The sequence below is a fragment of the Sceloporus undulatus genome, chromosome 4 (genome assembly GCF_019175285.1).
Source record: "Sceloporus undulatus isolate JIND9_A2432 ecotype Alabama chromosome 4, SceUnd_v1.1, whole genome shotgun sequence".
In the NCBI taxonomy this organism is placed as follows: Eukaryota; Metazoa; Chordata; class Lepidosauria; order Squamata; family Phrynosomatidae; genus Sceloporus; species Sceloporus undulatus.
Window position 1 is genome coordinate 123,244,618 of NC_056525.1, and position 25,529 is coordinate 123,270,146.

Consider the following 25,529-nt stretch of genomic DNA (forward strand, 5'->3'; position numbering starts at 1 on the left):
CAACAATTAGGTGCCCGATCCACCTTTGTGGTGAGGACATCTGGTCACCCTGTGTGCGCACTTTTAAAATGAACGAAAGCCTAAAAGTCCCAGCAGAGATGGAGAGCAAGTGACAACTGCTGAGATGCCCTTTTCTATAAAAGCAGCCAATGTTGTTGTAGTTCCTAGTGTGTGCCCTCAAGTCGTTTCTGACTTATGGCAGCTCTTATCACAGGACATCAGGGCAGCATCCGCACTGCAGAAATAATCCGGTTGGGTCCCGCTTCAACTGCCACAGCTCCATGCTATGGAATTCTGGGAAATGTAGTTCTTTATGACTTTATGAAAGGACGTCCTGCGGGGACAGCAAAACTGGTGCCACAACAAGCAGGCGGGTTTTTAGTCTGTTTTTAATATGAATATATTTTATGTGGTTTTATATTATATTGTGTATATTTTATGTGATTTTATACATATATATATATATATATATATATACATACATACACACACACATTTTAATTGTTCAAATTTTATAATAATTTTAAAGGCGGGGAGAAAGGCGGGATAAAAATGAAATTAATAATAATAATAATAATAATAATAATAAGGCTAGTTTGGCCTCCCCGCTGCACTCTTTTTGCAGGAAGGTAAAGGCCTTTTTATTTAAGCAGGCATTTGGCAATTAACTGATTGCAAAGAAGGGTTTTCTAATTCTATTTGTGCACTGCATTTTTTTGTTATTATTATTATTAATATTATTATATTTATTGATATCCCGCCCTTCTCCCAAGACTGGGGCTCAGGGCGACATTAAAAAACCAGTGAAAAACATGCAAAAACCAATACATTAAAACAGGATTAAACTGCTACAACAATTAAAACAAATTCAATGCTAAAATATCAAATAAAATTTTAAAAAAGATAAAAAGGCTTAAAAATAAAACAAACAAACATTCCCAGAAGGCCATAGCATGGCAGTTAAAAAAAAAGGTGGTCAAACTGGATTATTTCTGCAGTGCAGAGGCAGCTCTCTTTCTGTGTGTGTGTGTGTGTGTATATGTATATGTGGCTTTTATGCTTGTCCTTTATTTCTTTTAAGCCAGGACTTTGTCCTTTGCCCTCAGAGCTGTGTGTTGTGACCTGTCTCCAGGCTCAAAGGCCTACAATAATGGCTGAGGGAGGCAGGGAGCAAAGGCAGGCCCCTGCCAAGCTGGAAGGACCATTGCCCTGACTGCCTCAGCCAGGAAACACTTCCATCATGAAAAGCCAGCTCCTGAGGGGTTTATTATGGTCTGAGAGGGCAAGAGAACTACATATCCCAGCATGCCACTGAGAAACCTCACATGGTGACGTGGGAGGGAGGGAGGGAGGGATGGCAGCTGCTGTTGTCCCAACCCTAGGAAGTTAGCATGGGACCCTGGGCGGTGCTAGGACTAGGAGCAAAGCAACAGCCCTGGAGGAGGCCACAAGGGTCCCAAGGAGAGAGGCCACACAACAGCAGCCAAAGAAAAGGGTCTTATTTTATTTCAGCTTGACTCCAGGAGGAGGAAGAGTCTGCAAAAGGAGAGGTAAGGGACACAAAACATAAGGGAGCCCAGCATTGGATGGTTGGCATCATAAACCATTGCAGTTCCAAATCTGGCACATTATAGAGACAAGGTGTGTCTGTACTGGAGGGATAATCCGGTTCCATGCCCCCTTCAGCTGCCATGGGTCAATGCTAGGGCATGGAGTGCAGTTTGTTGTGGCACCAGGGCTCTCTCTTCTCTAATAGAGAAGGCTTAAGTGTCTCACAAAACTACAGAGTAATTCCCTAGCATTGAGCCAACGCAGTTAAAGCGGTCTCAAACTGGATTATTTCTGCAGTGTGTTTTGGACTAATAAACTACAGTTTCCAGAATTCCCTAGCATTGAGCCAAGGCAGTTAAAGCGGTCTCAAACTGGATTAATTTCTGCAGTGGGTTACAAAGGTGCTGCAATTTGTATACAATTTGGATGGGGGTGTAGTTAACAACAACAACAACAAAGAATGGTTGCAGGAGGTCTTGCTACAGACCAACAACTTAACACTTCAGTCTCTTAATAGAAATGTTTCTCAGAATTATTCTTAATGAAATAATAATAATAATTTATTTATTTACTTAATTCTTACCCACCTCTCCCTCTCGATCAAGGCAGTAAACAACAACAAATCAACACCATCAATTAAACCACATTTATTAAAACATGCAGCAGTTTAAAAGGCCAAATAACACTTGTTGTTGCTGTGTGTCTTCAAGTTGTTTCCGACTTATGACAACCCTATCATTGGGTTTTCTTGGCAAGATTTGTGCAGAGGGGTTTTGCCATTGCCATCTTCTGAGGCTGAGAGAGTGTGACTAGCCCAGGGTCACTTGGTGGATTTCATGGCTGAGCTGGGAAATAAACCCTGGCCACCAGAGTCATAGTCCAACGCTCAAACCACTATGCCACACTGGCTCCTAAGACACACACATAATAAGACATGCACATTTTAAAACAGTCTACATTTAAAATTCATCATCGTAATTCACAATTTTAAATTATCTGGATAAGTCTGCTGGAAGAGACTGATCTTCAGTGCTGTTTTAGTCTAGGGACAGCTGAAGAAAAAGTCCTCTGGCTGACAGTTATTGACTAAGGGTCCAAACAGACAGGCCAAAATAAAGCTGCATTGGGTCACTTTGGCGCGTTACAGAGCGCCCAAAATGGGCGCTCTGCCGGTTGCTGTGTCTGGAAACCGCAGCGGTCAAACCACGCAGTTCCCAGATGTAACAAAAAGAAGCCGCAAAAAGCTGCTTCTTTTTGTGCCCTGGAAGTGGTGCCGCAAGTGGCCAATGGCGCACTCGCAATGTCACTTCTGTTGCGGGACGTGCGGACGCTATGCGTCCCCAACGTCAAGATGGCGGTGCCCGTGTAAAATGGGCGCTGCCAATTTGTACGCACCGAGCGCCCCTTTCTAACCCTAGTACGTGCTCCGCACATACTTTATGCCTGTGCGGAACGGGCCTTTGTTTAAATGATGCATGTGTCCTAAGAGTCCAAAAGCCATGCCAAAGCCATGCTCTAAAGTGACCCGAAGCAACTTTATTTTGGCCTGTCTGTTCAGGCCCTTAGTCCTGGCTGACTGGAATAAATGTCCACCAGAGGACTTGAGCATACAGGGTGGATTATATGGGAGGAAGGAAGCCTGTAGATAACCTGGGCACAAACCATGTAAGGAATTAAAGGTAATAACGTACACTTTGTACCTGGATGAATGAGTGTAGCAATATGAAAGAACTCCCCTGCAGAAGGTCTGGGCTGTAAATTGTACAGTTACCGTCAATCCCAGCCAACATGGACAGTGCCAGCAGGAGATGATGGGAGCTGTAGGACAATCAATATGGAGGGTGCTGGATTGCAGAATCCTGTTTTTGCTGCAGCAGACTAACATAACTGTCCCTTTTGGCAACGGGAAAATGCTTTTTAGTACCATTGAAATGACTGTAAGGTGCAAGAAATAAAAGTCTTGAAACTGGCAAAAGGAGGCTGCCCCTCCATTTGGTATCCTGATCTTTTCCTTGTTTTTATTCAGTCTTCACTTTCTAGCAGTACTTCCTTGTATCAAGGTCATTGTTCCTCAATCTCCAAACACTATAAAACAGAAGTTCTCAGTCTTTTATAGATCACTTAAAATTTTTAGTAGGTTTGGACAAGTTGTATAATTTCTTACAGATCAGAGCACATACATAACTAATGATTTTTCTCCATTCAGTATTGGCATCTTTGTCAAAAGCATGCTTGGCCGTGGAAACCCACTAGGTGACCTCAGGGAAGTTTCACTCTCTCAGCCTCAGAGGAAGGCAAAGGCAAACCCCCTCTGAATAAATCTTTCCAAGAAAATTCTGTGATAGCTACACCTTAGGGTCACTGTAAATCAGAAACTAACTTGAAGGCACATAACAACAACAATGTATTGAGTAGTGGTCAACACATGGTGGGTAGGATCCAGATAGATGTTCATTCATAGAAATACTGAGATCCAGTAGAAGTTGGGAAAGTGATTTTTGTTGCTTCTTCCCTCACTTTCCTCTTCCATGCATTTTCAGAGGTCTCTTAGGTGTCCTGTGCAACTTTCCAGGACACATGGGAAAAGGAAGAGTACAGCACAAGCAGAACTCTCCTAGCCACTACTGTGAGCCAACAAGGGCTGGCCCTATTAGGCAAAGTAGGGCAGGTGCCTCAAGCAACAAATGTTGGGTGTTGTGAAAGGACAGCAAATTCTTTGTATCTATACTTGTTATTATTTATGTTACTAGGGATGGATAGGGGTGTTTGAGAACAGCAAAATGCAAAAGAACTAGCTTTACAATTGTCACTATACAATTGTCACTATACACTTGTCCCTCCATGTTTGCTGGGGTTAGGGGCACAGGACCCCTGTGAATGTGGAAAAACTGCAAATAGCAAAACACGTTTTTTTATCCAAGAGAACACCTCTCTAGGAATCTCCAGTGCAACTCTGTAGTCAATATCTGTCAGACATTGACCATAGAATGGCACTGGAGGAGCTACAAATGCCTAGTGGAGTGTTCTCTCTAGGAATCTCTAGGTCCATCAATGTGATTTTTGGTTAAAGTTGACCATAGAGTTGCGCTGGAGGACCTAGATATTGCTAAAGAGAAACATACTAATAAAATCTGTGAATAATCAAAGCTGCAAAAGTCAAAGCTGCAAATGTGGAGAGGCAAGTGTACAGTGCAATCTTATGCGTGCTTACTCCAAAGTGGCTCAAAATAAGTTAAGTGGAACATATTTCCAAGAAAATGATGTTACTATTGCAGGCTTAGATTTTAAAAATCTTGCTTAATATATTGTAATATCTAGTGTTTATTTTAGATTTTTTCCCACTTTATCCAGACCAATTTTGTTTTCTTTATTCTATTTTCCAAGATCACTGGGGAATGATGTGCACGGCATTCTGACAAATTGCTGAACCATTCAAAATAGACAAAAGACAGCTTATTGACTAAGTCATAAAGTGAAACTAAACAAATAAAGAGATCGAAACTCAGGAGAAGATGGCGGAAGAAATCATACAAACTACTCAGAAAGGTGTGCCTGGATATTATATGGTGTAACTAGTTTGTCCAAATCATATAAAAAGCCAAAGCATATACAGACAAAGCAGATTTGATGCCAGTGTGTTTAGGATAATTAAAGTATGTTGATTTTGTGTGTAATGCGAGTTGGACAGTAGTTATTTAAGAAGTCAGGAACAGGGAAATATTCTAACTCTGCTGAACATATTATAAATATTAGAGTTTTTAAAGACTCAAGGGCCTTTTCCCATTTGCAAAATAGCAAGTGCCCCAACAGGAACTTAGACTGCAAACAAGGGTTTTACTTGTTCTTCACTCAGGCATAACAGAGCTGGCTGAAGACAAGGTGAGATTTATTACTGAGTTGTGGATTTTGTGGGAACAACTGTATTAATGAACTCTCATGGTCTTGATCTTTACCACCACCAAGCTTGTCTTTCTACCTAAAATGTTAGGGAGTAAACTGACAATTACTGCTGAATGGGTTGAATAGACCCAGGGGAACCAAGCAGTCAGAGAGCCAGTGGACCACAGCCATTAGAATGTTCGACTTGTAGTTATTGGAGAAGTCTAGAGTGAGATCTCCAATCATCTCTGAAAGCCAAGGACAAGCACTCTTGTCACAGAGGATTAAATGAGATCTATATCTTAGAGACACCTGAGCCAAGGACAAAATATAAATGCCATAAACATTGTTAAGTGACAATGACATTTTCCTGATTTAAGATATTTTAGGCCACTTCTCAGTCAGGAGCTTCCAATGTGGTTTACACAGAATAATAAAGCTAATTTAATAAATAAACAAACAAATAACAATGAAACACTACATAATAAATCAAGAAGCTGTTTGAAGTAATGATTCATAGAAATTCACCTGATGTCTCAGTATTTTTCATTACAGTCCATGGACCCATCAATATAAAGAGAAATTATACAGCCTTAAATAATAATTATAAAAATAATAATACAATTTATTTGTATTCTGCTTTTTCACTAGGAATCAAAGCGGATTACAGCAGTATAAAGATAAATCACGGTGCAGTTAAAATCACAATAAAAAAAACCATCTCGCAACCCACCCCTGATCATAAAAAATAGTCAAATTCATAAAAAGAGATTAAATGATAAACTGAGTTAAACTATCCAAGTGAATTCCCTAAAATTGCAGGTAGAGTTGGGTGGGAAGATGTCTTCTGGGGGGGGGGGGGCACAGGGGCCGATGTTAGCATTAGAAGTGTGACCCTGTTGGTGTTCTTGGACATCGCAGTGGCATTCGATACCATTGACCATGGTATCCTTCTGGAATGCCTGAGGAAGTTAGGTATTGGGGGCACTGCACTCCAGTGGTTCCGTTCTTACTTCTTGGGCAGATTTCAGATGGTGATGCTGGGGAACAGTTGTTTTTGTAAAAGAAAACTGACATCTGGCGTCCCTCAGGGCGCCATTCTGTCCCCCATGCTTTTTAACATTTACACGAGGCCACTGGGAGAGATCATCCGGAGACATGGGGCACGGTGATATCAATATGCCGATGACACCCAAATTCACTTCTCTACATCTCCGACTGCTGCAGTGACTAAGGATGGCATCTCTCCTCTGAATGGCTGCCTTGAGTCAGTAATGGGCTGGATGAGGGAAAACAAACTCAAGCTGAATCCAGAGGAAACAGAGTCCTCGTGATAGGTGCCTCTGGTCCGGGGAAAGAGATTTCCTAACCCATCCTTGACGGGGTCACACTTTCCCTGAAGAATGAAGTTCACAGTTTGGGAAAACTCCTGGACTCATCTCTACAGTTGACATCTCAGGTGGAGGTGATAGCCAGAAGTGCATGGTGTCAGCATTGGCTGATATGCCAACTGCGTCCCTACCTGGCTCAGGGGGGACCTTGAAACAGTAGTACATGCACTGGTAACCTCTCGTTTAGATTTCTGTAATGCGCTCTACATGGGGCTATCTTTGTACCAAGTTCAGAAGCTCCAGTTGATTCAGAATGCTGCAGCCAGACTGATCACCAAGACACCGAGATCAGAGCATATTACACTGGTGCTGAAATCTCTACATTGGCTGCCGATTAGCTTCCGGGTGCAATACAAAGTGTTGGTTATTACCTATAAAGCCCTACATGGTCTGGGCCCGAGTTACTTAAGGAAACACCTCTCCCTACATAATCCGCCCCACACTCTCAGGACATCTGGCACAAAAATATTAGAACACCCCAAAACCAGGTTGAAAACCATCTCTTGTAAAATGTTTTCTGCAATGGCCCCTAGACTTTGGAACAACGTAAAGGAAAAGAGCTCCATCTTATACCTTCTTTGGAAGCCTTCAAGAGGGCATTGAAGAAGGATCTCTTCCGGCGGGCCTATCCAACAGATCTCCTCTAATTTGATTTTGAACATCTGAATACGATGACTCGATTTTATAACTGTGAGCAATACTGTAACAATTCTTCCCTTTTTACTTCTGATTGATCTATTTTGTATTATCTATGGCCCATTACAATCGGGCCTGAAAATACAGACTGGGTCTGTATTAGGGTTAGAAAGGGGTGTCACTTCCGGACGCCCCTAACCCTAGTACGGACCCAGTCCGTACAAAATGGCAGCGGCCGTTCCACATGGCCGCTGCCATTACGACATCACGAGTGCGCAGCCTAGAGCGCCCTTTCCACGGTGCAAGAAGGAGCTCCGAAACGGAGCTCCTCCTGGGGTTTATGTCGCTGGGCGCAGCCTTTACATGGCTGTGCCCAGCGACGCAGAGGAGAAAGGGGCCAAGCGGCCCCTTTCTCCTCCCCGCCGTCGCCGGGTGTCCTTGGGGCTTGAAGCCCCAAGGACACCCCTTTCCAGGCTGCGGGGAAGTGGCCTTTTGCCGCTTCCCCGTGGCCTGAAAAGTGGCGGATCAGGGCCTCGGAGGCTGCCGGTCTGGCAGCTGAGGCCCCAATACAGCAGGGAAAGGGGCGGGTGCAGGCCGCCCAAACGGACGGTCTGTAACCCGCCTATATATTTATGATGTTTTTACTGCTGTAATCCTGCTTCGATCCGAAGGGAGAAGTGGGAGATAAAAATAAATTATTATTATTATTATTATTATTATTATTATTATTATTATTATTATTATTAAATCTAGGAGGACTAATCTGGAAAGGCCTGCCAGAAAAGATCCGTCTTAATGGCCTTTTTAAAGGCTTCCAAGGTGGTAATATAACAGATCTCGTTCGGCAGGCCATTCCAGAGCTTAGGAGCGGCAGAAGAAAAGGTCCCCTGGGTGGCCGCAGACAATCTGGTTTTCTTAGATTGCAGCAGGTTCTTCCCAGAGGACCGAAGAGTGCATGGAGGAATGTGTGGAAGATGCAATTTAACCTTCCATAATCACAATAAAATAGGCATACTCAGTCAAAACGTTTTAGATACTCTTACCAATTACAGAAGTTTCATTCCCTCTAATTTTAGTTATTAAAGCAAGAATGTGGCAACCCACAAGGATAGATATTCCACATTAGAACATCTGTCCTCAGTCTAATAGATCCTCTTTTCATTAAGATCAAGTGTAATTCATCTGATATGCAGTGTGTTACCTCCTCTGTATATAAAGAATATTTATTATTTGATCTCTTAGTGACTTTGAAACTTTTAAGTAAGGTCCAAAACACACTGCAGAAATAATCCAATTTGAGACCACTTTAACTGCCCTGGCTCAGTGCTAGGGAATCCTGAGAATTGTAGTTTATTGGGGGCACCAGAGCTCCCTAACAGAGAAGGCTAAATTCCTCATGAAACTACAGCTCCCAGTATTCCCTAGCATTGAGCCAGGGCAATTAAAGTGATCTCAGATTGGATTATTTATGCAATGTGTTTTGGATCTAAGTTGCAACTTCATATAACTTAATCATTGTTTTTATGTATTACCCCATTCAGACTTCCCTGAAGAAAAGGAGTCCATGTCACAAAAGAAGATGGTTCTTCAGCCCTCAAACAGTGGAAATATTTTAACCAATACTCAGCAAAATGAAATGGAAAAAACAAAAGATTCCTTGTTGGAAAAGCACTTATATTCTGATGGAATTCCACTGAAAACAGAAACTAGTGAGCTTCCAAGGAATTCCTCAGGGTCAGCAGTCTTTGCAGAAGGTAGTTCAGTAGACAATGAAGGTAGTTCAGTTGACAATGATGTGGTAGATTCATCAGAGGAAAGAACTGAATATTCAGCACAAGTCCCCCTCCAAGATTTTCCAGTGGAAGAGGAAAATAGTTCACCTGAAACAATCCTAGAAGAAAAAATTAGTTCACTGGATCAGCTGAACCAACACTCATTGGAACTTGCTGAAGAAACCAAAGATCTCTTGAACCAAGAAGTAGCAACATTAATTCAAAAGCCTGAAGACTCAGGGCGGAAGAGATCTTTGACAGAAGGTAAGGCTGTAGCTTCCCTAGTGGTGAAATCCAATAATCTGCTTCACACTGGCTTTTTAAATAATTAAAGAAAATGTTTTTTTAAGCAGCATACAAGTAGGAAAGAGAACAGTCTGAAATTCTGCATAAGGTCCAAAACACACTGCAGAAATACTGTATATACTCCTCTATAAGTCTAAAAATGTATGCCTAAAAATTGACCCCAAATCCTAGGTTGACTTATTTACAGGTCAGTATAGTAATGTGATAGCAGCTCTTTCAGATTTCCCCATGCAGTTTCTTTCTGTCTGGAGCCAAGCAGATTGAGTTCTTGGTGATTGATTACTGTTTGCTTAACAGTCACTCTCCCATCCGCACACTTTGCTGTATCAGGAGGGAAGGTTGAGACACTGAAGCCTCGTATTGATGCTGCTTCCCTCATGCTGCTCTTATACACATACTGAAGGAGCCTCCAAGTTTTACCTTCGACCTATTCACGGGCCATGTCAAAATCCATAATTTTGGCCCCAAAAATTGCCCTTGCCTTATACATGAAGTCAACTTATAGTTGAGCATATATGGTAATCCAGTTTGAGATGAGACCACTTTAACTGCCTTGGCTCAGTGCTAGGGAATCCTGGGAACTGTAGCTTATTGGGGCACCAGAGCTGTCTGACAAAGAAGGCTAAATGTTTCACAATACTGTAGCTCCCAGAATTCCCTATCATTGAGTCAGGGCAGTTAAAGCAGTCTCAAACTGGATTATTTATGCAGTGTGTTTTGGATCTAAGTTGCAACTTCACATAACTTAATCATTGTTTTCATGTATTACCCCATTCAGACTTCCCTGAAGAAAAGGAGTTCATGTCACAAAAGAAGATGGTTCTTCAGCCCTCAGACAGTGAAAGTATTTTAACCAATACTCAGCAAAATGAAATAGAAGAAACAAAAGATTCCTTGTTGGAAAAGCACTTAGATTCTGATGGAATTCCACTGAAAACAGAGACTAGTGAGCCTCCAGGGATTTCCTCGGGGTCAGCAGTCTCTGCAGAAGCTAGTTCAATAGACAATGATGTGCTAGATTCCTCAAAAGGAAGAACTGAATATTTAGCACATGTTCCCCTCCAAGATTTTCCAGTGGAAGAGGAAAATAGTTCACCTGAAACAATCCTAGAGGCAAAAATTGGTCCACTGGATCAGCAGAACCAACACTCATTGGAACTTGAAACGAAAGACGATTTCTTGAACCAGGAAATAGCAGCATTACTTCAAAAGCCTGGAGACTCAGGGAGGAAGAGATCTTTGATAGAAGGTAAGGCTGTAGCCTTTCTGGTGGTGAAATCCAACAGTCTTCTTCACACTGGAATAAATGTTTAAGCAGCATACAAATAGGAAAGAAGTCAGTCTGAAATTCTGCATCAAAGGTCCAAAACACACTGTGGAAATAATCCAGTTTGAGACCGCTTTAACTGCCCTGGCTCAGTGCTGGGGAATCCTGGGAATTGTTTATTGTGGAACCAGAGCTCTCTGACAGAGAAGGCTAAATGTACAAAAGTTCATTTCCCAGAATTCCCTAGCAGTGAGCCAGAGCAATTAAAGGAGTTTCAATCTAGATTATTTCTGCAATGTATTTTGGACCAAAAAGCACCACCCAGGGCCATTCAGACAAAAGTATGCTGGAACCAAGTATGCAAAATAGCTATACTGTGATCTTTTAAAAATGTTGCTGTGATGCTGAAAGAATAATTTTTGACTGTTTTCATTAAATGGAGGAGGAGACTGAGGTGCATGCAAGATCTAAACATATAATAAAAGTCTTTTGGTAACTCTTTTTAAACACCAGTGATTTTCCCCATGCATTTTACAAAACCTAGTCTGTTAAAAATATGAAAAAGTTATCATTTTTTGGTTTGTCTCTTACAGTGTCCTCTAACAGTCACTTTTGCACAAATCGTACTGCTCAAGTTGCATAACCACCTGTTTGTTTTCTAGAATGCATTTTAGGTAAAAAGCTCTTCTCATTAAACTGAAGTGACCTTTTTTTAAAAAAAGATACAGGAAATACAGTTTGCAAATCAAAAACTGAAGTGGCAAGCCAGTGCCTTACACAAGAAGTAAGCAAACAGAACACAGTGGAACCAATAGAGAATTGCTATCCACCACCTCCTCTTCGAGGTAATGACAAGAATACTTTGCTCTTTGTATAGCTGTAAGCAACAATTAAGAATTTGTTTTTAAAAGTTCCACATTTTTGCACAAGGATACAAGTAACTTGAGCCCTTCTTGTATTTGAAATGTTATTAATTACATTTTTAGTATATTTAATTGTTTAATTGTTTATTTCTACAGTAATTTAAGAGTTTATTGTGTGTTGGAGTTAAATCTGGAATGTAATAACAGATTTGAGGGACGAAAGGGATGAACCAGTGTTTCACTCTGTTAGCTTTTGGAAGACACCTCCCAGAATCCTCTAGGCAGCACAGCCAGTGACCACAGTGAATAGGGAATTCTGGGGTATGTAGTCTAAAAGATAACTTTCTGAAACTTTGTCCTCTCTACATACTTTCTTCCATCTCTTTCATGTGCCACTCTATGTTTGGGGTGCCTTACCACCTATGCCTATATCCAGAGAGACACATGCCTGCAAAAGATGTAAATGTGGATTCCTAAATATGGTCTGTTTGAACTTCATTGTTCCCCCATAACAACCAGTAAAACATTCAAGACAAACAAAGTGAGGCTGAAGTGAAATATTAGTTTAAATGTTGTTGAAATTGGCAGCTACTTGTGAAACTATCATATATCTTAAATAAATACATAACTCATGTATAGGTCTAGAAATCTGAGTCAAAAAAAATTGATACAAAAACTACATTATCCACAGGTCAGTGTAAGTACTGTGTTGTACTTTAACTCTTATTTAAAAAGGAATCATTCCCTGGTGAAAGGCAAGAGCATAATCTCTCCTGGAAACAATAACAACCTCCCCCCTCCAGCCTTTAGGTTGAGCACAAAGAGTTATGCCTGCTGGAATTGTGTAAATTCTTTGGCGTTGTTTTCCATTGCTTCATCCTTTAGATATTTTGCTATATGCCCCCAACTAATCCATGGGTCATATCAAAATTCATAATTTTGGCCCCAAAACCTGCCCCTCACTCATACATGAGGTCAATTTATAGTTGACTATAAGCAGTAGAACCTTCTTCTGTAACATCTAGCATTACAGAAGAAGGTTCTGAGAAGGAGTGGGAAGATGATAATGATGATGATGATGATGATGATGATAGGGATTAGCCACAGGATTCAGGCCTGTATCTCCATGTGTTGGATTTTAAATTTAATTTGAGCTTTGGCAAAGAATAGCACTGAATACTGTACATTTGTTAATACAATAGGAATCTTTAGGGAAATTATTTTTAATGAACCTTTCCAGTAAGCAAAACTGAGAAATCAGTGACTTTCCATGTACCTCTGTCTGTTTAAAAATCCAGGAAAGAAACTCAGACCAAGGGTTTGGAAAACATTTTATTGTGATTGCCTCTTGCAATTTTCAAAGAATGCAACCTTTTCAAAAATGAATACTTATTTAGTTAAAGTAAAAATTAAGTCTGATTTAGGAACTTTACATGGAATGGTAGTATACATTATAGGAATATATGTATGACAAAACTCAATGATTCCTTCCAATAGGGGAAATCAGTTTAGGAGGGGATGATTAAGAAAAGAGAAGTAGTTGGTGGAGGAGGCCTCAGATTCATATTTACCTTAGGAACTCAGTAAGGGAAAGAGGGAGAAAATATAACCTTCCAGATGTTATTCAGCTGTAACTGCCAGCTATAATCAGCATAGCCATGAGTGAAGGATGATTGGGAATTGCAGTCCAATAACATCCAGCCTGGCATGGTCACCATCTGCACTGTGAGGCAAAAGTGGTTGGCATAACTGGGATTTAGCACACACATTTTAATAGCAGTAGATCAGGCGCCTGGCTGGGATTAAACAGTCTAGGATGAAACAGATCCATTCTATTAATAGAACGTTCTCATAGTCCAATTGCCATGTGGACTTTTTAACAAGTTGTGTTTCTTTCTGAATCATGTTCTTTTTACTCCACTCCACATTCCCCACTCCTGGTGACCAGGCTTTACCTTTCGTGGAATTCTTCTGGGAGTTCTGGTGCCTTTGGTCGCGATTTTCATCAGCAGCAGTGGCTACTACACTTCCCGCCTCCCCGTTGTGCCAAAAAATCCAGTTGTAGAGGCCTTCCTATCAAGATTTGACCCACTGAAAGACAGCTTTCCAGATCAGAGCCCTGACCTGTGGTTACGTGTGCAGAAGGTCCTGCAGAAACACCTCAATGCTTCCCACCACACTCAGCCCGCTATCGTAATCTTTACTGCAGCCCAGGAAGGAGAAATAACCTTGAAGTGCCTGAGCACTCAGATCGCTGATGCCTACTCATCATCCCTCAAGGGCAGCACTGTCCAGGTTGATGGAGCTTCTAAAGCCACACTAAGCAGTGACAGTGCCAAATTGGCCATTGATGAGGAGCTGAGCTTGGGCTTCCACAGTGGAGGGAAGGCAGCAGTGGTGCATCAGTTTGAGTCGCTACCCGCAGGTTCCACCTTAATCTTTTATAAGTTCTGTGACCATGAAACTGCAGCTTTCAAAGATGTGGCACTGATTTTGACTGTTTTGCTGGAAGATGAGAAACTGGAGCCTAATGTTGGGCTGCAAATGGTAGAGGAAACTGTGCGGGACTTTCTTTGGGCCAAGTTCACGAACTCAGACATGCCCAGTTCCTATAATCACATGGACACAGACAAATTGAGTGGGTTGTGGAGTCGTATATCCCACTTAGTCTTGCCTGTCCATCCAGTACAAACTATAGAAGACAGGGGTTGTTCTTTGCAAACCAGATCAAGAGGTGACTGAAATAACTTCAGGGAAAGCACAAAAGCTCTGAATGATTTGCACCAGTTTTATGAACTTTTCTGAGGCTATAAGCCTGAGAACAGAGATGATTTTTAAAGATCAGTTACACATTTGGATGTCACTTTTGATATCTGGCAGTACGTTAGAGGGAAAATGAGCGATATAGTAATTTAGTTGTCTTTGCAACTGGTTGGCATGCATTGACATGCAGTCTAAGGGGATGGTTTTAAAATTAGTTAGTAAATGAGAGCACATTCTGCCCCTTGAATATTTTTGCCACTAGAAGAAGATGACCAAGAAACAGAGATACAGAAAATAGTATTTCACAGAATCAGCCCTTCTTAAGTTATTTTAAAAGTGACTGTTTCTCAAAGTTCTCTTTCATGTAGAATGAAGTGGGCACCTGTGGCCCTCCAGGTGATTTTCAACTGCAGATCCCATAATGCCCTAACATTGGCTTTAGTGGCTAGGGTTGATGACAGTTGTAGGCCAAAATGACAACTGGAGAACAATAATCCAATGTAGAGGAAATTCTTGTGTCTAAAATAGCTGCTCATTCTGTGGTTCTTCACTGAAATTTGGGGACTTTTACATTGTGCGCACACACACACACACAAAACAGTCTCACATATGTGACCTTTACTAGGAGCAACCAAAATGGTATAAAAGCATGCAAGCTTTTGTGTTTGTGTGCAGTTTGTACTGTTTGCCAAGAAACAATCAATTTGCAGGAGAAGTCTTCGGTCAGTCATGCAGACAATACATCTTGATCTGTTCCCAATATTTATTCCTAGTTACTGCAAGACCAGCATAGGCTGAGCTCAGGGTATGTGGGATATCTCATGTATTAAATAAACAAAAACACTTAAACTCATGAAGAGTTACTCTTGGGAGTAACTTAGCAATTTGCACAGCTCTTTTTTGCTTTGGAGGTAGGAAACTGGCCTACCATTTGCTTGCTTGGTGAGATAGGTTTAGACAGCTAAAAGAGTATTAATGTGTTTGCAAGGAAGGATAATGGTAAGGAACATTTTTCCCCAATTTAAATTGGAAATGTATAGGAGTGTTATGTGCCTGACCTTTATTGCAGTGTGCAGGTATAGAAGGCATATGTGGAGCATATTGTAGATCCCAGCATACAGACAGATATGCACCTATAAATCTAGGTGTGGTTCCAGCATGTCAAAATAAGTAAATTCTAAGTGGAAATAATATAATATTAAATGAGAAGTGAAGGCAGTCTGAATGTGGCATTTAAATGCAAAAGGGAAATAGGAATTTGAGAGGTGTGAGGAGAGGAGATGGGATACAGTTATAAAAACTACTAGGAAAAGAGGGTCTCTCAGGTCAAATCTGCCTTAAAATAGAGCATAACAAAAGAAATGTCTCCTTTTAAATTCTTTTAGATACTTGCAGGTTGATTTTCATTAGAATCTCACATCTGTATTTAATACGGATGTCAAACAGCACATGCAAAGATTGGAAAAAGTTTTATTTAAAAATATTATGTCCTTTTTGTTGTTTAGTGCAAAAAACAACATTTTGCCAAAAGTTTTAAAAGTGGAAAGAATCATGTATTGTCTGACCATTTTTGTTTGATTGGGTATCTCAAGCACGGAGTTTGAGAAAGTTTGTGTGTACCTGTATTCTTTGCATCTCTAGTATTTACTTGGAAGATGCCAGCATATTCTACACTGGCAACTATCATTTTACATTGCCATAGTTCCATAATATTTCATTGTATGCATTACTGTTGTTTCACTACTGCATTCCCTTTATGTACAGTGCAATGCTGTGTGTGCCTACTCAGAGGTAAGCTGTCAACATTGGACTGGCCTTATGTGCTGTACCTCTAACAACAGTTTAATCAGCAGCAGTAAAGAGGTGATGATAATTCATGTACACTTTTATGTATAGTAGTAAAAACAAAAAACAAAATCATCGTTTGGTTCCTGCATATTAGTGGCAGAAAAGATCCATTTGCAGCACTGCTAATGACTAATTAATCAAGTACAAAATTACAAGCCTAATTTTTAATAACACTAAATAAAGCTAAGCAAGTAAAAAATAAAAATAAAGCATTTGAAAACATGTTCTTGCTTTTTCTGTAAAATAAAATCCAGTGTGAAATAGCTCATATGAGTTAGGTGAGCAGATATAACCAGCATGTCATCTGTTACATAAATAACTGTATAGAAAAGGTTTTGCTCACATTTGCATGTGCAATTATACCTATGAAAAGTTTCAGTTCTGTAGAGCCCCAAAATGTGGCCATTTTGGTCAATGGAGGGAGTACTGTTTTAAGACTTACTTTAAATCTTGTAGTTTTAAACTTACACTATTCAAACCTCCTTATTAAAGGGAACTCTTCCTCTATTACATTTCCTTCTGAGGAACCAATTGGCACAGGATGATAAACTGCAAGTTGGGGATAGCAATTTCTTGGAATTATTGTGCAAAAACCTCCACAACAAAAACTAGTGTGCCTAGCGTTTCCCCCCCCCCCCAAACGGACCCAAAAGCCCATGGTCCCCTGGCTTCATGTCATCCTGTTTGGACAACACAGGCCAAAACTCTAGACAGGATCAGGCCAGATCCTGGCAGGCCAGAGACAGATCTGGTGGATCCTGGAGTAAACAGGCCTTTTCACAGGTCAATTTGACCTTGAGTTGTCTGTGGAGTTTTCCTGGAAACTGCAGCAAACCATGGCTGTTTAAACACTCCCTCTGTGTTCCTTACCTTTCCATGCCATTGTTCCTACTGGGAAAAGCCCTGTTGTTGCATCTGATGTGGAAACGGGGTGCTTGGCCAGACTCAGCGATGGGGAGCTTCTCAATAGAAGTGATGGACAGAATGCACATGTATCAATAGTAGGTCCCTAGGGCTGCTTACAAAGATCTTTCCCCACCTTTTGTGTGTGTGGATATTAAAAGTGTGATCCCTCCCCTGCAATACGGAGGTCCCTTCACCTCAGAACTCCACCAGCTCTCTCCTATTGCATTCTGTCGCTTATGGAGACCAAGCCTGAGAATAGTTTTCAGAGGCACTTACCCACCATAGATCCTTAGGATCTTCTCATGCGAGAGGGGGCTATGGGAGGGTAGGCGGCTGCATTAACTCCTCCTGAAGAACTTGGAGGGTGACAAGCTCTCTACTGCACTTCCACATGCACACACAAAACTTATTTTGCCTTTTTCAGAAGGCTGCAAGATACCTGCAAACCACACTGCCCACTTCTGATAACCCTCCAAGGAACTCCAGGATAAGTTGTCAAGCCCACACCAAACATTTATTCCCCTCCCCTCTTTCATGATTAGAATTGCTTCTTTATTCCTAATATGTTACAGGAAAACAAGCAAAGAAAACGGCTTGCCTGATCTAGTTAAATGAAAGGGACCTTTCATACTTCACAATTGTAGTGCTATGATTCCACTTGAATTGAGATGGCTCCATTGTGTAGAATCCTGGGGTTTGTAGTTGGGTGAGGCACTATAGCTGTCTGGCTCAAAATTGTAAAAACTCCTAAAAATGAAAAACCTAGGATTCTATAAAATGGAATATGTAGTATGAAAGGCCCCAGATAAATTGTGAGCAAGTGCAGTGTTGCACTTAAGCTCTCCTTAATCACAGCCTCATGATGACTATGGGAAATAAAGTAGAGTTTGCGTCTGATGTCCTGATGCTAACTAAGGATGTTTACCTGGGAATATTTTTGGAGAAAGTTGTAAGGAAAAAATTAATAATCTATAACTAAGTACATAACTGGTTGGCTGCCCTCTTACAGTAAGATGTCAAAAATAAGGGGAAATGTTTTAAAAATGAACTCACTTGCTGGCCTTAGTTGAGTCAGCTGTGTTTCAGTTTCCCATGTGCAAGATGGGAATGATACAAACTTCTCTTGAAGAGTTGTCAGTTTTCAACATTGGCCTAAATTCTATATTTACTTCTAACTAGTAAACACCATTGACTCAATCAGATTTACCGACTGGTTGACTTTACCAATTAACAATTGATTCAGTGGTCCTATACTAGTTGGGAATAACATATAGGATTCCAGCCATTGTCTGTGAAAGACTTTAAACACTTGAAACAGGGATGTAGCCAAGGGGGGGGGGATCTGGGGGTCCGGACCCCCCCCCCCCCCCTTAAAAAAAAAAAAGGGGGCGGCTGCGCCCCCCCCCCCCCCCACCCCCCTTAAAAGGGGGGCCCCTGGCTCGGCCCCCCCCCCCCCCTTCCTAAAATCCTAGCTATGTCCCTGCTTGAAAGCACTTTACATGCAACTACAGTAGGATCAGTTTACTGAAGATGTGCAGTTGCAACCCATCACTGAAAGTCTGTGGTTCTCCAGCCCTCCTTCACCATCCCAAAGCAACTGCTAAAGATCTTCCAGCTGGACAAAGGACAATGAGGATTAGGCAAGCATAAAAAGGACTTTGTAAAAAGTAGCTTATTTGTCAGCAGCTTTGTTAAATGAGGTATGCCTGCATACTATAAATATTCATTCAGATTGTACCTTAAGAGAAGAAAAAATGATTCTATCAGTCAGAAAGGTGTGTGTGTATGCCCCTGCATATACACATAAACACACACGAACATAATATTACACATACACACTCGTATTTACACACACACACACACACATATTGTGTGTGTGTGTTGTATAAGTGGGCTTGAAAAAGGAACTTACTAGTTGCCTTGTGGTTTGTGCCTTCAAGTTGTTTCCTATCATGGGGTTTTCTGGGCTGAGAGTGTGCGACTCCTCCAAGGTCACCCAGTGGGTTTCTATGACAGAATGGAGAATCGAACCTTGATCTCTACAGTCATAGTCCAGCACTCCAACCACTGTACTATTATGGTTCCTAATTATTCTTACCTGACAGTCACATTTCCAAAGCTTTGCCAATCAAAATAGAACAGCATGACTCCATAGAGATCAGATCAGATCCCATTCAGCTCATTAAGGATGGAGGTGAGCAAGATGAATAGCACTCTTGTCACCAAAGAAGGTTGGCAGACTTGCTTTTGGTGTGCTTCTGCTACTTCCAAGTTTGTTCCCATTGTTGTCATTTGATCAAGATCTGAACTAAATAAATTCCCAAATTGAAAGATGTAACGCATGAAGGAGGCACAGGTGGGCTACCTGCTATGGATAACTGAACGTCATTGGATGGAGGACCATAATTTGTGGATGGGCCAAATATTGAGTAGGCCACAATCTAAGATACGCAGATGACACCATACTACTAGCCGAAAACATCACAGACTTGGAACAACTACTAAGGAAGATCAAGGAGGAAAATGCAAAGTCAGGCTTATTGTTTAACATCTCTCTCTCTCTGGCTTTCCTTCACAAACGAAGATTCAGGAAGGACCCATCCCACACTTTCTACAAGCGCATTGATGACTAAAAATGTCAATCCGAGATAAACAAGTCAGATTGCAGAAAGCACAGCAAAGTGTCTCTTTGGGTGATATTTCCAAGTTGTGGTTCTCTTCGAGACTTGTTTGGCATGAGTTTTCGAAAAAGGCTGCAGTATCGTGGATAGTGTGTCTCCATGCCTCCCGATGCAAGACCAGGGCGGACCATTGTTGGTGACCAATTTGGCCAAGCCTGAGGTGGTGTTTCAGGGAGTCCGTGTATCTCTTCTTTGGAGCGCCCCTCTTATGCTGAACCGTGGCAAGTTCACCGTAGAGTATAATGGTGGTGGTGGTTTACTTAAGCCTATTATAAATTCAAGGATGAGGTAAAATTTGAATTCTCCAGCTCACAGTAAATGGAAGCCAATCAGATGCCAAAGACTGAACCAGCATAGCGGTAACTAGCTAATAAGTAAAGAAATAATTAAAATCTTACCATTGTTCTTTCCACTTATTGAAGTAATCTGAGGTGGGGATATACAATAATGTGATCCAAGATGTTGATTCAGCTTGGGCACTAGCCTCTGGAGCTCTGGAAAAGGGTTGTAGAGCTCTGATGACAGGATAATTAAAAATGCTTTGTCTGAATTGGATTTGATGGGACTGCTTGCACTGACACCAGGAATTCCACTCTGCTTGATCAATTCCATCAGATCTTCATTCACAGAGAAGAAGAGAGGAGAATTGATGGCTGGGATCTTTATGAATTTTGCAGTACCTTGTGCTAACTTTTGAACCCACGAGGAATACGGTGACATTAGAGCTTGCTGGTTCCTAATGTGTTGCTTGAATTGAAACAATGCCTTTCAGAAGTGATAAGATGAACCAACATCTCTAGTTGAGTCAACTGAATAGCTTTGATCAGATACATTCAGGACTTTCTCAAGGATTCCAATTCCAAACTTGTTCAGTATCTTGTTTCCGGGATATTCAGCAATGGCACTGGAAGCTGTGTTTTCAGCAGCCCATGACCATGCTTATCCCCCAATAAGAAGGCCACCTCCTTCAGATACAAACTCTTGAATTTTTTCCACTTCTCTATCACTATATGCAGTTCAACAATACACACTTAAGTCATCTTTAAGTGATGTTAGTTCACATGGGATATTTGCTTGCTCTAACATGGAGTAAAGATCCTGGAGGTCATCTCCCACACCAACCAATGGTTTTCATTGATGATGTAGTAAATTCTTTTTCATGAGAAGTTACAAACAATGACACGTCCCCAGCCATAATAAGCAGCAGCCAGCAATGCTTGATGAGAGTCATCTTTTCCAACTGGGAATGCCAGTGTTCCATGAATTAGGAGCTGAGATGGAACAATATTAGGCAAATTGAACTTTGATGCACCTTTTAGAATAGCCTTTATATTGCTTTGAGTGTCTATTCCATACCTGCAAAAAGTAATATGGATATTTACTGTGACAAATACTGATACAGTAAACCTCTGGCCATTGGCAAACCAGAAGGATCTTGGAGATTGTTCTGATGTTGTGTATCCTTTCTAATACTACCCTGGAACCCTCTGAGCGCAGCCTGGACTGCCTAAAATGTCAGGCAAACAAAAAACTAAACTACTAATACCAAGAGGTCCTCTTCTGGCTTTGGGGGGAGAGAGAACTTAGTTTTTAAATGTTAAACATCATAGGGGCTACTGCAACAAATTTAAAGGATGAATGGCCTCTCCTGCTACCCATGCAATTGTTTCAATTCCACCTGCTGGACAAGTCTATTCTGCTGTTGTTTTAGAATCCTGAGATCATTGAGCTGAGGGTACACCTAAACGCTGCTAAGAGAGAAAAGGCTTTGTGAAGGTTCTCATCTGGGAATGGGCCAAGATCCTGTGTGTAAGGTTGTCCCAGACAGAACTACACTTTATCCCCTTCTCTTCACACAGAAATAATGAATGTCTCCTGCACCTTTCCATTGTCAGCAGGAGATGAGAGACAGCCACATTTTTTTCTGGCTATGCTGCTACTGCTGTATGTGTCATGATGATATCAGCATCGGATACCCTCCAGGTAGCCTTTGGGACCCTAAGGCATCAATTAAGCTAAAATAAGATCATGGAGATATGTCATTGGATGGCTGCTTGAAAATGTTTTGCCTCTGAAATAAATTTTTCCACGGTGCAGATGTCAGTAGGTCAAAGTTACAGCACTGTTTATCCTTGCGCATATATTCTGCTCATTCACAAAGCTCTACATGTGATCATGAAGTGGAGCTGAGTGTGCTAGCTCTGAGCCACTTCCACTGTTTTTGTTGTCTTCTGTATATAAAGAGCAACTCGCTGCAAAGAGAAATATCTGCTGTCTATGGAGATTCTCTGTTGAGATTTTAGAACCCTTTTCCCCCAGGATTTTAACATTTTGAGGAGAATGTACAGGGATAGAGGAGGCTCTCCTTTACATATGGTTTCCCTCCATATGTCTCTCTCTCTGGCTTTACTTTGCAAACAAAGATTCAGGAAGGACTCATCCAGCACTTTCTACAAGCGCGTTGAGGATTAAAAAGGCCAATCTGAGATAAACAAGTCCGGTTGCAGAAAGCACAGCAGAAAGTCTCCTTGGGTGATGTTTCCGGGTTGTGGTTCTTTCTGCGTTTCTCTTCAAGACTCGTTTGGCGTGAACTTTCAAAAAAAGCTGCAGCATCGTGGATAGTGCGTCTCCATGCCTCCCGATGCGAGGCCAGGGCAGACCATTGTTGCTGATCAATTTGGCTGAGCCTGAGATGTTGTTTCAGGGAGTCCTTGTATCTCTTCTTTGGAGCGCCCTTCTTACGCTGACCCATGGTGAGTTCACTGTAGAATACTATTTTTGGGAGGCGATGGTCCTTCATCCTAGAAACATGTCCTGCCCAGCGCAGCTGCGTCCTCAATAGCATGGCCTCAATGCTGGTGGTCCCTGCTTGCTCAAGGACAGCAACATTTGTCACATAGTCAGTCCAGTGTATATTTAGAATTGTGTGTAAACAGCGCTGATGAAAGCGTTTGAGGAGTTGTAGGTGTTGGCGATAGGTGACCCATGTTTCAGACCCATAGAGGAGAATAGACAATACAATGACTCTATACACACTGATTTTTGTGCTTCGCCTCAGGTGTTTGTTTCTCCAGACTCTTTTGTGAAGCCTTCCGAATGCACTATATGCCTTTGCTAGTCTGTGATCGATCTCTTTATCAATCTTTGCATCTGAGGAGATGATGCTTCCCAGGTAGGTGAACTGCTGGACGGACTTAAGCACAGATGTGCCTACAGTGATGTGGGGATGGTAGTGTTCTTCCTGTGGTGCCGGCTGGTAGAGAACTTTCGTTTTCTTCAGACTGACTTCCAGCCCAAAGAGCTCTGCAGCTGTAGCAAAACAAGATGTTGGGCGTTGCAGAGCTGCTTCCGTATGGGCAACGAGAGCAGCACTGTCAGCAAAAAGCAGCTCATGGACTAGATAGTTCAGCGTCTTAGTGCGAGTCCTCAGGCAGCTTAAGTTAGACAGGCTACCATCAGTACAGTAGCATATATAAATGCCATCGTCTTCTTCGAGATCTGCCATAACCCTTTGGAGCATCATGCTGAAGAAGGTTGTAAATAGAGTTGGAGCGAGAACACAACCTTGTTTCACACCGTTAGTTATTAGAAAGGGCTCTGAGAGCGTCGCCATATCTGACTTGACCTTGCTGGCCTTCATGTAGCAGGATGATCATTTTGAGAAATTGGGGGGGGGCATCCTAGTCGTTCCAGGATCTGCCACAGACCTTTTCTACTCACAGTGTCGAAGGCTTTGGTGAGGTCGACAAATGTTACATAGAGTCCTTTGTTCTGCTCTCTACATTTCTCTTGCAGTTGTCTAAGGGCAAATACCATATCTGTAGTGCTCCTATTAGCTCTAAAGCCACATTGGCTTTCAGGAAGTTCTTCTGCAATAGCAGGAACTAATCTGTTCAGGAGTATCCTTGCAAGGATTTTTCCAGTGATGGAGACCAGTTTTATACCTCGATAGTTTGAGCAATCGGATTTTGCTCCTTTTTTCTTATACAGGGTGATGATGACTGCATCTTGGAGATCTGATGGTAGTTCACCTTTTTCCCAGCAGCTCCCAAGGAGGTCATGGAGTTTAGCATGGAGTACAAGACCTCCGTATTTCTAAGCTTCAGGTGGAATTCCATCAATCCTGGCAGCCTTGCCGTTTTTCATCTGCTGTATGGTGTTGAGGGTCTCTTCCAAAGTGGCAGCTATGTCCAATTCCTTTTTCATTGGTTGTTGTGTCATATGTTGTATAGCTGAGCCTTGGACTACTCGGTTGGCACTAAAGAGGCTTTGGAAATGTTCAGCCCATCGGTTCAAAATGGGGGCTTTATCTGTGATTAGTGTTTGACCATCTGTACTGTACAAGGAGCTTTGGACCTGATAAGTAAGTCCAAAGACTCGCTTTAAGAGCTTGGTAAAATCCTCTGGAATCACCCAAATCTGCACAGCATTGTATATTTTCTGCTAAATTGATCCACCACTTGTTCTGAATGTCTCAGAGTTTTTGCTGGAGTTGACTACATGCGAGGCAAAAGGCTGCTTTTTTTACAAGGCAAGATGGCTGAACGGAGTGTGCCTGGTGAGCAGTTCTCTTCTTTGCCAACAGCTCCTGGATCTCTTGGTTGTTTTCATCAAATCAGTCTTGTTTTTTCTTGAGGGAGAACCCTAAGGATTCTTCTGCAGATTGCAGGATGCTGTTTTTGATATGTTGCCAAAGCACTGTAAGAGAAGAATCTGTAGGGGGCGTCAGTGGAGAGGTTTAACATAAAGAAAACAAAAGTAATGACCACAGAAAATTTACACAAATTCAACCTAGACATTGAGGAAATAGAAACAGTAAAAGAATTTTCATACCTGGGATCAAATATTGATCAGAGAGAACTGTAGTCAAGAAATCATAGGAAGACTAAGAATGGGGAGGGAAGTTATGAGAGAACTATAAAGTATCCTAAAATGTAAATACATACAACTGAGCACAAAAGTTAGAATCATACAAGCCATTGTATTCCCTATTACTGTGTATGGATGTGAGAACTGGACAGTTAAGAAAGCAGATAGGAAGATAATTCATTTGAGATGTGGCACTGGAGAACTGTACTCAGGATACCATGGACACCCAAGAAGTCAGACAAATGGTCCTAGAGCAGATCAAACCAGAAATCTCTCTGGAAGCCAAGATGACAAGTCTGAGGCTGTTGTACTTTGGCCACATCATGAGGAGGCACGACTCACTGGAAAACATGCTAGGAAAGGTAGAGGGAAGCAGAAAGAGAGGAAGGCCACATGCCAGATGGATGGACTCTATTAAGGAGGTCATGAGTATGAATTTGCAGGACCTGAGCAGAGCAGTGGAGCATCAGAAGTCTTGGAGATGTCTCATCTACAGGGTTGCCATGGGTCAAGATCGACTCAAGGGTGGATAACAACAACAAAATTGGGACATGCATTTTTGCATTCGCACATGTGCTGTGCCTCATATGCGCCACTCGATGGCACTGTGGCTCTCTCACTCCTTTTGCAAAGAGTTGGTTTTTAATGAGAGCATCTGGAAGGTAAGGTGGGAACTTCAGTCTATTACTGTGGCACATTGACTATTGGAAAATAAGCTATTTAAACTATCTGCAACCTAACATATCTAATGAAGAGAATATGCATGTTTGCCACAACTGGGTATAATTTTATTTTTG

General features: G+C 41.6%; 1 protein-coding gene across 4 annotated transcripts; it reads left to right on the forward strand.

Moving 5' to 3' along the window:
- The first annotated feature begins 1,204 nt into the window (after nucleotides 1–1,204).
- TOR1AIP2 (torsin 1A interacting protein 2) lies at nucleotides 1,205–16,498 on the forward strand. 4 transcript variants are annotated; one of them, XM_042464955.1, is made up of 7 exons: nucleotides 1,205–1,550; nucleotides 4,936–5,097; nucleotides 7,355–7,511; nucleotides 8,999–9,493; nucleotides 10,314–10,784; nucleotides 11,525–11,647; nucleotides 13,614–16,498. In XM_042464955.1, exons 3-7 carry the CDS (start codon nucleotides 7,493–7,495, stop codon nucleotides 14,405–14,407), a joined length of 1,902 nt encoding a protein of 633 aa, XP_042320889.1. In that variant the 5' UTR covers nucleotides 1,205–1,550; nucleotides 4,936–5,097; nucleotides 7,355–7,492; the 3' UTR covers nucleotides 14,408–16,498. The 4 variants fall into 4 exon arrangements, with proteins under 4 accessions (XP_042320889.1, XP_042320890.1, XP_042320891.1 ...); XM_042464956.1 differs by lacking the exon at nucleotides 7,355–7,511 and having other exon boundaries at nucleotides 1,207–1,550; nucleotides 4,936–5,117; XM_042464954.1 differs by lacking the exon at nucleotides 7,355–7,511 and having other exon boundaries at nucleotides 1,210–1,550.
- The last annotated feature ends 9,031 nt before the right edge of the window (nucleotides 16,499–25,529 follow it).